This window comes from Ostrea edulis, chromosome 9 (assembly GCF_947568905.1).
Source record: "Ostrea edulis chromosome 9, xbOstEdul1.1, whole genome shotgun sequence".
Classification (NCBI taxonomy): Eukaryota; Metazoa; Mollusca; class Bivalvia; order Ostreida; family Ostreidae; genus Ostrea; species Ostrea edulis.
The window spans coordinates 61,764,272-61,778,280 of record NC_079172.1 but is presented as its reverse complement, the minus strand read 5'-3'; the positions used below and the strand labels follow the sequence as shown (position 1 = coordinate 61,778,280).

The 14,009-nt window shown below is 37.7% G+C and overlaps 1 protein-coding gene and 1 long non-coding RNA gene across 5 annotated transcripts in view; both read left to right on the top strand.

Annotated features, from left to right (window-relative positions):
• The window catches only part of LOC125660422 (histone demethylase UTY-like), a 50,594-nt gene extending 36,868 nt beyond the window's left edge, over positions 1–13,726 (top strand). For all 4 annotated transcript variants that reach the window (XM_048892246.2, XM_048892247.2, XM_048892249.2 and 1 more), the window contains 18 exons: positions 472–644; positions 1,144–1,228; positions 2,234–2,324; positions 2,628–2,756; positions 2,894–2,980; positions 3,397–4,126; positions 4,232–4,344; positions 4,441–4,540; positions 4,635–4,705; positions 5,086–5,217; positions 5,928–6,001; positions 6,519–6,724; positions 7,083–7,197; positions 7,421–7,565; positions 7,957–8,141; positions 8,466–8,592; positions 10,308–10,478; positions 11,048–13,726. In XM_048892246.2, the coding sequence (XP_048748203.1) occupies positions 472–644; positions 1,144–1,228; positions 2,234–2,324; positions 2,628–2,756; positions 2,894–2,980; positions 3,397–4,126; positions 4,232–4,344; positions 4,441–4,540; positions 4,635–4,705; positions 5,086–5,217; positions 5,928–6,001; positions 6,519–6,724; positions 7,083–7,197; positions 7,421–7,565; positions 7,957–8,141; positions 8,466–8,592; positions 10,308–10,478; positions 11,048–11,062 (2,749 nt within the window). In that variant the 3' untranslated portion in view covers positions 11,063–13,726. The remainder of the gene's footprint in view (positions 1–471; positions 645–1,143; positions 1,229–2,233; positions 2,325–2,627; positions 2,757–2,893; positions 2,981–3,396; positions 4,127–4,231; positions 4,345–4,440; positions 4,541–4,634; positions 4,706–5,085; positions 5,218–5,927; positions 6,002–6,518; positions 6,725–7,082; positions 7,198–7,420; positions 7,566–7,956; positions 8,142–8,465; positions 8,593–10,307; positions 10,479–11,047) is intronic.
• Positions 8,623–9,294, top strand: LOC125660426 (uncharacterized). Its single transcript, XR_008798699.1, has 2 exons — positions 8,623–8,820; positions 9,078–9,294. It is a non-coding gene; the product is annotated as an uncharacterized LOC125660426 (long non-coding RNA).
• Positions 13,727–14,009: the final 283 nt, after the last annotated feature.

Here is a 14,009-nt window from a genome sequence, read left to right as displayed (position 1 = left end):
TGTTAGTTGATTTTGTTGTAGATTTTACAGTGTTAGTTGATTATGTTGTAGATGATTCAATGTTAGTTGATTATGTTGTAGATGTTTCAATGTTAGTTGATTATGTTGTAGATGTTTCAATGTTAGTTGATTATGTTGTAGATTTTACAGTGTTAGTTGATTATGTTGTAGATGATTCAATGTTAGTTGATTATGTTGTAGATGTTTCAATGTTAGTTGATTATGTTGTAGATTTGACAATGTTAGTTGATTATGTTGTAGATGTTTCAATGTTAGTTGATGATGATGTAGATTTAACAATGTTAGATGATGATGATGTAGATTTAACAATGTTAGTTGATGATGATGTAGATTTGACAATGTTAGTTGATTATGTTGTAGATTTGACAATGTTAGTTGATTATGTTGTAGATTTTACAGTGTTAGTTGATTATGTCATAGATTTTACAGTGTTGGTTGATTTTGTTGTAGAGTACTCTACCAACAGCAGAACCAGCCTATGGATGCACTCCAGGCCTATATCTGTGCTGTACAGTTGGATAAGACACACACTGCCGCCTGGACAGATCTGGGAATTCTCTACGAGAATTGTGACCAGCCGAAGGACGCACTGGCCTGTTACATCAATGCCACACGACAAAAAGGTCAGAACCTTCAACTCCTCTCATTTTTCTCAGGTTGTTATCCATCCTGGGAAAGTTAGTATGACTGTGGTTGTTATCCCGAACAGTAGAAATAAATACTGCATCCTGGGAAAGTTAGTATGACTGTGGTTGTTATCCCAGAACAGTAGAAATAAATACTGCATCCTGGGAAAGTTAGTATGACTGTGGTTGTTATCCCAGAACAGTAGAAATAAATACTGCAGCAGGTTTAATGTACCAGTACCAAACTTGTCTTCTCTGTGATTTTAAATTTCTGAACGTGTACTTCAAATATGTGATGGTTAAAGGGAATAAGCAAGGAGATGAATCCTTGTGAAGGTAGCGCAAATACAAAATAATAAAATGTGATACTTTCGTAGTGTACATTTTATTTTCAGATAGAAAATGTTATGTTGTTTGAAAACAAGGCTTAAAAGAATAGAATTTAGCATGGTACAGTTGTTCTGAATAATAGCAAAGAATTACTTTTCATTGGTAGGAGGACTTAATTCAAATTTGTCAACAAAAATCAAGTATCTACAGCAGCATTTAGACAGTATTGCTGTACAACATCTTCAGACCAAGTAAGTATTTAAAATTCGTAAGTACAACTATGGGTGGGCACAAGAAGTACTTTAATACATAGGTGGAGACATTAAAAGCTGTATTCAATTCTATACTACAGTGGTGGGCACAGCAAGTGTCATTTTAATAGCACTGGGGTGGGCACAGTAAGTGTCATTTCTATATAGTACAGGGGTGGACAAAGTAAGCGTCATTTCTATAGTACAGGGGTGGGCACAGTAAGAGTCATTTCTATAGTACAGGGATGGGCACAGTAAGCGTCATTTCTATAGTACAGGGGTGGGCACATAGTGTCATTTCTATATAGTACAGGGGTGGACACAGTAAGCGTCATTTCTATAGTACAGGGGTGGACACAGTAAGAGTCATTTCTATAGTACAGCGATGGGCACAGTAAGCGTCATTTCTATAGTACAGGGGTGGACACAGTAAGAGTCATTTCTATATAGTAATGGGATGGGCACAGTAAGAGTAATTTCTATATAGTACAGGGGTGGACACAGTCAGATGTAAGAATCACTAACTAATTTGTGCACATGAAAATTAAAGGGTTAACATGACCCACATGTAAAAATAGTATAAATCTCACTCTTCACTTGAGAGTATATGATAAAACTGAAGGTTTACAGCCAGCAAAATTACATAAATGAACAACCAGCAGAATTTGCTTGGTAAAAATACATATACTGTAACAAAATATTAGAACTACCGGTATCAGTACACTCTGAATAAGGAAGTCATTCAAATGAATTCCGCACCAGTAACATGCAAGCGCCCCTCTAGTGTGTGGGGTGCACCTATTGAAATGATTTTAAAAGTTAGTAATTCACTTTGGATCACACCTTTACACATTTGTTGTTGTTGACGAAAGTTGATCATGATATGCAAGAATGGTGCATTGTGGTGGAGAAAGGAAGACTACTACTGCACTGAATTATGAACGCAGTGTGACAGAGGGAGTCTGAGGTCTTTGAAATGGAGTTAATATATTGTTGGTTTTTCAGGCAGAAGAAATTGCCGAGCATCGAGGAAGCTTGGGCACTGCCTATTCCTGCAGAACTGACCTCTCGGCAAGGTCAGGGAGCCATCACACAGGTAAGGCATACACTTGATCCTAGTCCAGATTTTTTTTTAGGAAAATGACCCTGGCATTTACTACTGTATTGATAAAATAACTGGGTAATTTTTTAAGAAATCATGCAAGCTTTGTTGAATTCATGAGTAGGTAGATTTTTTTCATTTTTTTTTAAAATATACACTTGAAAGGATTAGGTTTTTATAAAAATTGCACAGGTCAGAAGCTATGTCTAATGTATGGTGTAAATTTTACGATACCTATGTTTTCTAGCAGTATGATGAAAAATTTCACAGTGCTCTGATATATGACATATTTTACAGCATCCAATGGGAAAGAATGCCATGCTTCATTCTCAGCCAATGGGAGTTCAGCAGAATACCTTGTCACCTGTCAACCCAGGGGTCATGCTCTCAGATGACCCAATGGCCAAAAAGAAGAATCTCAAAAGGGTAAGATTTTAGTTCATTATTTTCTCTCTCTCTTTTTTTTTTTTTTTTTGCATATTTGAAGGACACCTAACTCTGAATTCTGTAGAATAATTGCTGTTAGAATTACCGTGTGTACTTTTGATTTTATATCCTTGTAGCCATCTTCTGAGGCCATTGAGTTGCCAGCTCCTCCCCCTCTCACTCCTCAACAGATGCAGCTTTTCCATCATCTTCAACAGAATGAGGTAAAAACATGGACTTCTGTGGAAAGATTGTGTATGTGATAGTTGAAGTTGTATGCCCTGTACATTGTAGATTGAAGACTGAGGAAATTTTGTTATTGTTCTGTCTGTCCCAACTCTAATGTTGAATAGAATATACGCTACATGGTGAGGTGAATTAAAAGGTTGATGCCCAGGCTATGATGTTTCTTAATTGTCGTAAAATTAAAGTTTAAACTTTAAGACTATGATGTCATGGTCATATATGACGCAAAGGTCAATTTAGCCACATTTGAACTTGGCCATAGTACTTGAGGTATTCTGAATGGTGCAGCGTACAGAGATGTGGAGTTTTTCGTCTCATCATTAACATTTTTTTTTTACAACACAGATATGAAGTAATGCCACATGCAATGACGCACATGATTTTTTTTCTGTAGGCGAGCCTCAACCCTGGCCAGAGACAACAGCTGCAGAATTTACATCACCAGATGATGCGATACCAACAGTATCAACTGAAGGTGCAGCAGCAACGTGCAACAGACCCAGGTCAAAGGTCAGCAGACCTTCTCAATGGTATGCCCCTGTCCTCGCCCATCACATCATCAGGACTCTTACCTCATGTCAACATTCCAGAAAACTCCACTCAATCTCAGGGTGATACAGGAACACCGTTAGCATCATCTGTTCATCCCGAGGGCAGCTCAGAGGCGGGTCTTCCAAAGGATCTACAGAAATTTGTCACCGATCATCTAAACGAAATAAACGAGACAGACTTGTCTGCCTTGTTGACCTCTTCAAGGCACGATTTAGCTACCTCGATTGCAGAAGACTTACTCGCACAGTTCACACAGAGTCAAAGCTCTACTATAAAGAAAGAAGATACACCTGTTTTAAATTCTCATCAGTTGTCAGAATCTAGTCAGCGGGACAGTGCACCTATCTCTCATGACTCTGTGAAAAACACTAGTCCCAGTAAACATTCCGCAAACAGTCCAAAGGAACCACGAATCGATCCCACCCAGGTGGAGTACCGAGTGAAATGTGACAGCGACACAAAGCTTGTGATATCACGGAATATTCCTCGCAGCCATTCCCCGCCGCTGGCCCCCTTCAATGTCTCAATCAACATGAAGGGCAGAGAAGTCCTAGCAGCATGTAAAGGCTATGGTAAGAGGAAATGATGTTCATGCCTTGATTAGCTTTTGTCATTAGGATATACTTTTGTTTGATTTTTTTTCTGTCATGATTGGAAATTGTTGTTCTCTTTGACAGGTAAAGGTGGAATAACCACCAGCATGTTGGGAGACAGGTGCCCCCCTCGTCCACCTTCCCCTCCCTACCCTCTCCCAAAGGACAGTTTAAATCCCCCAACACCCAGTGTATATGTAAGTCACAGTAGGATTTATTGCTACTCTAACCAGAATGTATATATATTTACCAAAGTACTGTGTACAAGTTTTAATTATTTTTGCCTTTTTCAGCTTGAAACAAAAAAGGATGCTTTTTCAATAGAACTTCAGCAGTACTGTTATTCTCAGCCTGTAGTGGTGATCAGGGGACTAGCTGGAGCCCTTAAATTAGGTACAGGATTGTGGAACATGTGAAACTGGGTTTTTTTCATTGATACAGTAGTATAAGATGTAAGGGGAGTAACTCTTATTCATTGTGATTTCAGATCTAGGATTGTTTTCTACTAAGAGTCTAGTTGAGGCCAATGCAGATCATGCAGTAGAGGTTCGCACTCAGGTAAACAATGCAGCCTAGATAATGATGACATAGATGAAACTGATGATATAGAAGAAACTGATGATAAAGATAATATTGATAACCACTGGGGATTTCTTCACACGTATCAAATTATGAATAATGTTCTGCATTAATCAATAAATAGAACATGATTATAATAAAACTAGTTTAGAAAACAACCTGAACTGTATATGACCCAAATCTGGAATTATACTTATTATTACATTCAGATTTAGTGAATGAATAAACGTAGTGAAGTAATTAAAATAATATTGCGTACAGTAGTAGGAAACTAGATAAATTTACATTTGCTCATAATTAAATTTTAACACTCAAAATTTTCATTGTGTGATACTGATGATATAATGACATTGTTGCAGAAACAACAAGCTCCGGATGAGAACCGCGATCTGTTTGGTAATCGGCTGTGGCGCTGTGATAGTAGCCGAGGCAGGACGACCATAGCCAGATATGCTCAATACCAGGCCTCCTCATTTCAGGAGTCTCTCAGGGTGGGTATCATCTGTCTCTCAGGGTGGGGATCTGTCTGTCAGGGTGGGTATCATCTGTCTGTCAGGGTGGGGATCTTCTGTCTGTCAGGGTGGGGAGTATCATCTGTTTCTCAGGGTGGATATCATGTGTCTGTCAGGGTGGGGATCTTCTGACAGGGTGGGTATCATCTGTCTGTCAGGGTGGGGATCTTCTGTCTGTCAGGGCGGATGTCTACCGTTTCTCTGTGTGGGAATTATCTGTCTCTCAGGGTGGGAATTATCTGTCACTCTGTGTGGGGATCTTCAGTCTCTCAGGGTGGGAATTATCTTTCACTCTGTGTGGGGATCTTCGGTCTCTCAGGGTGGGAATTATCTGTCTCTCAGGGTGGGAATTATCTGTCTCTCTGTGTGGGGATCTTCTGTCTCTCAGGGTGGGAATTATCTGTCTCTCTGTGTGGGGATCTTCTGTCTCTCAGGGTGGGAATTATCTGTCTCTCTGTGTAGGGATCTTTGGTCTCGGGTTGAGATCTACTGTCTCTCAACTGAATGTAAACAAAAGTTTCAAATACTTTACAGAGTAATGAAAGCATTATATGAAAATTTACGAGTCATTAATGGGTTGTGAAGAGACGAGTGTTTCTCAGTGACAACAGCTTCCATTGTAAAATGTTTGTTATGATGCATGTGAGGTTATTAAACTTCAGTTGATGTTGATTATTTGATCATTACAGGAGGAAAATGAAAAAGCTAAAGGACTCCACAAGGATTCTGACAGTGATTCCAATTCTTCTTCTGGAGCAAAGGGGTATGTATAGACACAGAAAGATGGGGGGGAGGGATTCATAGACATAGGAAGGTGTGTGTGTGTGTGGGGGGGGATGTATAGACACAGGAAGATGAGGGGGGGATTCATAGACATAGGAAGGTGTGGGTGGGTGGGTGGGTGGGGGGGGTATGTATAGACACAGGAAGATGGGGGGGGGGGGGGGTGTATAGACACAGGAAGATTTGGGGGGGGGGGGGTATGTATAGACATAGGAAGGTGGGGGGGGGGGTGTAGACACAGAAAATGGTAGGTATTGAGACATGAAGGGGTAAACAGGGGTCATAAATCCAAAATTAATTCTTACATTATTGTTGTCTCACTATTCATAATGAACATATACATGAAATCTGAGACTATTTGGAAGGGTTTATGGTTATAGAGTCGAGGATGTAAAAGAAGCTTATGAAGTATGAGATGTTAAAAAGGACATGTTTAGATATGGTACAGCTTATGAAATCGAATATACATGAAAGACTACATTGTATTATTTATGCAGGAGGAAGAAGAAGACCATTAAGTTCGGTACTAATGTGGATTTATCGGACGAGAAGAAATGGAAACCACAGCTTCAGGAGTTGACCAAGTTACCGGCCTTTACAAAAGTTGTGTCTGCCAGCAACCTGCTGAGTCATGTGGGCAACACCATCCTAGGGATGAACACTGTCCAGCTGTACATGAAGGTTCCAGGGTCAAGGACACCAGGTTAGAATTTACTCAGGTCTCTAAAATAGTGGTAATGCAACTTTTTTTCACCAGCAGAATGACGAAGTTTTGGACTTTGATTACTATTGTAGTTTATATCTTTTTCATGTAATTGAGTAATCAACCAAGAACAATTTTTTCCTCATAAAGGAGGAACATAAAGTGACTTTCCTCATACATTGCTTATAGGAATTATAAGACTGATCACTGTTCGTTATCTTCCCCTTTCATGCATCAATGAAACTTCTTTAAAAAGCAAAACCAGGAAATTTTATGCCCATGAAAAATCAGATCTGATGAACTCTTCACCTGTACTGAGTATGAAAACTGGACATACATTTTTATTTTAACATTGTAGGTCATCAGGAGAATAACAATTTTTGTTCGGTGAATGTCAACATTGGGCCTGGAGACTGCGAGTGGTTTGCGGTACCAGAGGCTTACTGGGGAGTCATTCACAACCTCTGTGAAAGGTATGGTAACATCTCACACTCTTTCTCCGCTCCCCTCCAACAGATATTTGTTATTCATAAAATATGGACTTGTAGAAGCTTTATTGCCAGTATGTTGTAGTAAAATTATGAAATACCTGATTGGTGCCTAGTAAACACCCATTTCCCCCACCTTTCAGATATTTGTCATTAATAAATTCTCAGACTTTTGGACATTTGAATTCATCATTCCTATCTCTTATAGAAACAATGTGAACTATCTGACTGGTTCCTGGTGGCCGATTCTGGAAGATTTATATGAGGAGGATGTTCCGGTGTACCGGTTCATTCAGAAGCCTGGTGATCTGGTGTGGGTCGGTGCTGGAACCGTACATTGGGTTCAGGCTGTTGTAAGTATCGCCAGTAACCATGGCATTAAAACTTCTTTTCAAATAATATAGATAATCTTTGCCAAGTTATAAATAAACTGCAGAACTGTATATTGTCGTTTAATCATTATTCGGTACACACCAATTTTCATTTGTTTCTTGGTTGAATAAGACTGGAAATTAAGTGACCAAAAAATATTTTATTTAAGAGGAGAAAAGAACTTATGTACTGATTAATTTGTTTTTTGGCACCATAAAATTTGATGTTCACAAAAAATAATGAAATCATACTGATTTAGATATGATAACTACAAAAAGAATCCGCACAAGCCTAGAACGTTTTCTATTGAAAAAGGATTGGTCTAATTTGATGTGCATACAATGATGAACTAAAAGACTTTATTTTTTTCAGGGCTGGTGTAACAACATTGCCTGGAATGTTGGGCCTGTCAATGCTCGCCAGTTTCAGCTCGCCTTGGAACGCTATGAATGGAACAAACTCCAGAGCTATAAATCCATAGTTCCCATGGTGCATCTGGCCTGGAACATTGCCAGAAACTTGAATGTCTCGGAACCCAAGTTCTTTGAACAAGTGAAGTAAGTCTGAAATCACTACAAGCCAAGAGATTTTTTTCATTTCCAAAGAGATGAGATGGTAATACAGACCTAAGATTATAAAACTGTTAGTAGTTTTTCTTTAGTTCACTGTAGTCACTATGGAATGCTACCATGTCTGTAATTCTATTAATACATAAGGTAATCTCGTGTCTTATTCTATTAATACACAAGGGAACCCGTGTCTGTAAATCTATTAATAAACATGTCTGTCCATCATCATTTCCTGCTACATGCTTTGTATTGATAGATTAATGAGCACAGTTTTTGTGAATCATCACTTATAATAATATACTGTTATTGCAGGTCATGTCTAATGCGCTCTCTGAGACAAATCCGCTTCACTCTGGACTTTGTGGAGGAACTAGGACTAGAAGTCAAATGGCATGGTCGAAATGAAAATGAGGCAGCACATTACTGCAATGACTGTGAGGTAAAGGCCGGGTTTATCTTTAATTTCTGAGGTATACAACAGAGAGAATGTAATATACTAGGTTCTCCACCCCATCAAGAGTTCTCCACAGTTATCGAAGAGATAGAGAGAAAACAGGTTCTCCACTGTTATCGAAGAGATAGAGATAAAATAAGTTCTCCACTGTTATTGGAGAGATAGAGAGAAAACAGGTTCTCCACTGTTATCGAAGAGATAGAGAGAAAACAGGTTCTCCACTGTTATCGAAGAGATAGAGAGAAAACAAGTTCTCCACTGTTATTGGAGAGATAGAGAGAAAACAGGTTCTCCAGTTATGGAAGAGATAGAGAGAAAACAAGTTCTCCACTGTTATTGGAGAGATAGAGAGAAAACAGGCTCTTCACATTTGGAGAGATATAGAGAGAAAACAGGCTCCACTGTTTCTCTTGGAGGGATAGAGAGAAAACAGGTTCTCCACTGTTATTGGAGAGATGTGAAGAAAACAGGCTCTCCACTGTTATTGGAGAGATAGAGAGAAAACAGGTTCTCCAGTTATTGGAGAGATAGAGAGAAAACAGGTTCTCCATTGTTATTGGAGAGATAGAGAGAAAACAGGTTCTCCACTGTTATTGGAGAGATAGAGAGAAAACAGGTTCTCCATTGTTATTGGAGAGATAGAGAGAAAACAGGTTCTCCACTGTTATTGGAGAGATGTGAAGAAAACAGGTTCTCCACTGTTATTGGAGAGATGTGAAGAAAACAGGTTCTCCACTGTTATTGGAGAGATAGAGAGAAAACAGGTTCTCCACTCTGTGATTTGAGAAAGAGAGACTTTCAGGGTTCTCCACTCTTTCAATGGAGAAAGAGCAAGATACATGGTTCTCCACAATATTATCTCGGGAAGACAGACACAAGATTTCCCCACTTTGTTATCATAGAAAGAGAGAGATACAAGGCTGTTTCACTGCATTATCTGAGAAAGAGAGTGAGATTAATAGAATTCTTCATTGGTAGGAGTGTGGGATAGAGAAATTCCACTGAGGGGACAAGATTCGCAGTCTAGGACGGGGCTTTACAGAGTCCTAGACAGCGAATCTTGCTCCAGAGGTGGAATTTCCCTATCCCACACGAGTAAATAATGAAGGATTATTTTTCATCACATATTACCCACACACAGTTACAGTGCATAAAGTCAGGTGCTTTAAGAAAATCAAAGTTATCAAAATCCTTATTTGAACTTGAATGCCAAAACTAATTAGACAATCAGAAAGAGCGTACACAAAAATGGTTTACACTGTAAGTGTAAACTTAAAAAAAAAAAAACAAGGTTGTCCACCGAAAAGTTATATCAAATTGAAATTTAAAGAAAACAATATACAAAATATTTTACTTCACCATGTAATGTAAATCTTAGAAAATATTTGAAGTCACAATCAAATGACATCGCAGCAGTGTGAAACATAAAAATCTCACATGGGACATGGCTGTCTCACATGGGTAAAGTCGATCTCATACTGGTGATAATGTGAGAAATATTGGTCCTTAACTATTATCTGACAGAGAGTGATAAACAATGGTTCTTCTGTATATTACAAGGGTTTGTCACAAGATATAGACCAGAAAATACGCAAAATAATGATTACTTTAGCTGTACTTCAACTCTGATTAAAATGTACGTGATTTGTCAGCAGGTGGAGTTCTTTTATTTAACCAGATTGTACTTAATTTGTTTGCAGGTGGAGGTCTTTGACATTTTGTTTGTTCTGGAACAAGACAAAAAGTTTATCGTCCACTGCCAGGACTGTGCCCGTAAAATCCACCCCCGTCTGGAGGGATTTGTGGTGTTGAAGCAGTACTACACCCAGCAGCTCTGTGAAATCTTTGATCGCTTCCAGTTGGCTCATCATGTGAGTTATCAATGGGCTCCTGAAGGAGAAGACATGTATTGACAAGCATATCTACATTTTTAATGCACCTCAAGATTGACTTGGTCTGTCTCTCAGTCCTCAACCTTTTTTTTGTTTTTTTTTGTTACATTATCATAACTTTTGAACTATTCAATTCATACAAGATCAACTGAAGGTTCAAGGTCAATGCTACATGATAGGTCGAGGTCAAATGCCAATGGGAATTTTGTCACAACTGGATTTGACCACACATCTTGTTTAATAGCTGATTATTAAAGATATCTATATGAACACTCAAGAGAGGGCTGAAATAGGCTATGCCTGTTGCGCAATCCCATTCACTTATAGTGAATAAAATATTGTTTAAATTAATATTTGAAAGTCGAAGGTTAGGCAATCTATTGGTGAATAAGCTTATCCTGGTTGGGAGGACTTCCTGTCATAAAGACGTCAGATTTCATTTACCGTAATCCCTTCATTATGATGTGAAAGTTTTTTGAAGTCATAAAATTTTCAAGTAATGTAACAAAAATAATAAATACAATATTTGAGATGTTCTTATTTTGTAGGTACCAACCAGCTGAAGAAAGTTTTTTTCTATGATAGTGGAAAGTGTGTTTTGAGTGACACGACATTCAATATCCACCAGACTAAAGGGAGAGCATTCAGCCAGTAACGACAATTCCACTTCTATGCAAGCCAAAATACCACCTCTTCAAGATCTCAACGGATGTATTCCACGAATTCACCACAAAGCTGGGATTAACACAATGCTCATTAAAGTGTCTTAACTTATACATGTTCTATACATTTTGATACCAAAGGTTTATTTAGCAAAAGCACATATTATATATATAATATATATATTTATTTACAAAAGTGTTCTACTTAACCCACCCTTGTCCTGTATGTGTGGACTCTTCCTTGTTATTAAGGAATTGGTTGTATGTCGCAGTGATAGGGGTGTGCAGGTTAAGATTCACTTGTGATGTATCTCATTACCAATCAACATGAGGGAAAATGATGCATCTCATTCTTCCATCGTGCATTTCCATCAGAAGGGCTTTGCCATGACCTTGAATATTTCACCTTGCATTCGTTTAGCATTCATGTTTGAGAAATTGTGAGAATAGATGAGCAAGAAGATATTACATGACCTTTATGTGGTTTAAAGAAGAGAAATATGGCTATTAGCTTGCACCAGCAGTAAATTATGTAGTGGACTGGTGACTACAATGACTTTGATTGCTGGACGGATGAAGTAATATTGTGTACTAGTATCTGATTGGACGACACTGAGAGTATGGCAGTGAAGCCTATTCGTGATTGTGTGTAAAAGACAATGCTTCTGTGACTATTTATCAGCGTGAGTGAAGCAACTTTAATTGATCTCAGGGAAGATGAACACAATCCAAGAGATGTCTGTGTATTCTAGAGAATGTCCTGTTTGCACTGCTGGAAATACAGCGACTGCAGATCTACACGGAGATATGTTAGTGCGAATCCGACTGTGTTGGCCCCGAGATTGTTCCTTATAGAGTTGTGTGGCGACAGGAGTATACTGGGATGTTTCAGTGTGTGTGCATGTGTGTGTGTGGGCGGGCCTCCAGTTTGTACTATTTATTTAACAGTTTCTGTTGTATGAAGAATGTGCTGAGCGGTGACATTTTATTACCTAGTGCTAAGAGTTTGACTTTAATTAAGACTTCTTGTGGAGATTGACTTAATGGCTCTATATATATCACATGTAATTAAACAGATAGCAAACAGGAGGAATATACGTTGATGTGTTTTCTGTGGATGTGAGCTGTCTGAGTATGCTGGGTTTTTATTATGCTGAAGCAGTGATTAAAGAGATGAGATTTTGATTTATGTGACTAATGTTTAAGGCTGTATAATAATATTGCATGAATAGTTAATTGCAGTAAATGCCAGCCTTTCTTGTTGAACAAAGGTTTGACACCTGAATTTTTGTGATCTCAGATATATATTCATTCTTTGTCATTATTTTTTACGAATTATACTGTACATGTATACGCACAATGATTTTTTTTAAAGAAACAAAATGTCACTAGAAATTGTTATGAAATTTGTTTTTTGTCAGTTTTGTACCTACATGATGCTGGTGATTGCCTTGTCAGTGAGAACCCCACCCCCTTTGTTTCCAATAAGTTATGATATCTCTCTTAACAAACGGTTTCCCCAATACAACCTCCCCCCCCCTTTTAAAAATTTGAAATGTATATCAAAATACTTAGAAAATTAAATTAATGCTAAAACATTTCCATTTAGTTATCATGGATTGGATATTAATGGTAAAGGTTTAAATTAATAAATAGCTATTTTTTCTGGGTCAGTTGCAAAGGGGAAACCAACAGCACGTCTTTGATATATACATTCTGATCCAAGTGCTGCCAAATTAAAAATGAACTATAGAATGATTTTATATTCATTTCTTCCCATATAGTAGATATGTACAGTAGGGAAAGCATGTTTTGTTTGAATTAGTTTGTAGATACAAAGTAGTTTAATTTTGTAGTATACAAAACTTACATCTCTTCCGCTTCTGTGACTTGTACAGTATTGTGCATTAACTTGATATTTTTATGGAGTTTGCATTTTAAAGTGAAATTTGATAATTTTTTTGAAATGCTATAAGTACTAAGCTTAGGGATAAAAGTCATCAGAGTGTTTGTTTACCATTTCTGTAGGACTGCAAGTCACTTTTAGTTTGCGAGACCTTATTTTTCGTGTGGATACAATGATGTATTTATTCACAAGACATACAGTAACTTTTGCGAATCATTATTTATTATTTAAGTCTTCTGTGTGCAAGAGTTTATTTGTGAGAACTAAATTTTCTCCAATGGCTTGTCTTGCGAAATTGCATGTAAATGATGTTCTTGTGAATTAAATGTGATTTACAGTACCAAAATGCACATTGTATTTTCGCAATTTGTACAAAACAGTACACATGTACTCGAGAATTGTAAGCAGTAATGCTTACTGCTTTTATATAATGCAGATTATGAAAACTGCTAGAAATCCTTAAAACGTACCTCTATGATTTATTAAATTTATTTTTGCGGATGTTGGAGACCTATGAAGTGCTAACCAATACAATTTCTGCATCACATACCTCATCTTGTCATTACGTATTTTTGCCTCTTTTTTCTTTTTCATTGGGTGATTTGAGAGTCTGTCTAAAATATATTTATTGTGTTGCAATAAAACACTGTAAAACTACAGAATGAGTTTTCTTTAATTGCTGTAGCTAGGTCATGAGAAAAATGATGACCTGCCCTTTGTTTGATTGTCCAAAGACACCACTAGATGGCACTGTCTGGAGTAAACTTTGATTAGAAAGAGGGTAATGTATTTTGCATTTAGCTGCATATTTGTGGCTTCTTAGTCTAAAAATAAATGTTGGAAGGACGGGTATAAATTTTTTTGACATTTTCTACTTGGGAGGAATATTGAGCAATAATGAAATCGTAAGAGGAGAGAAAATGACACACTAAATTAAGTCGA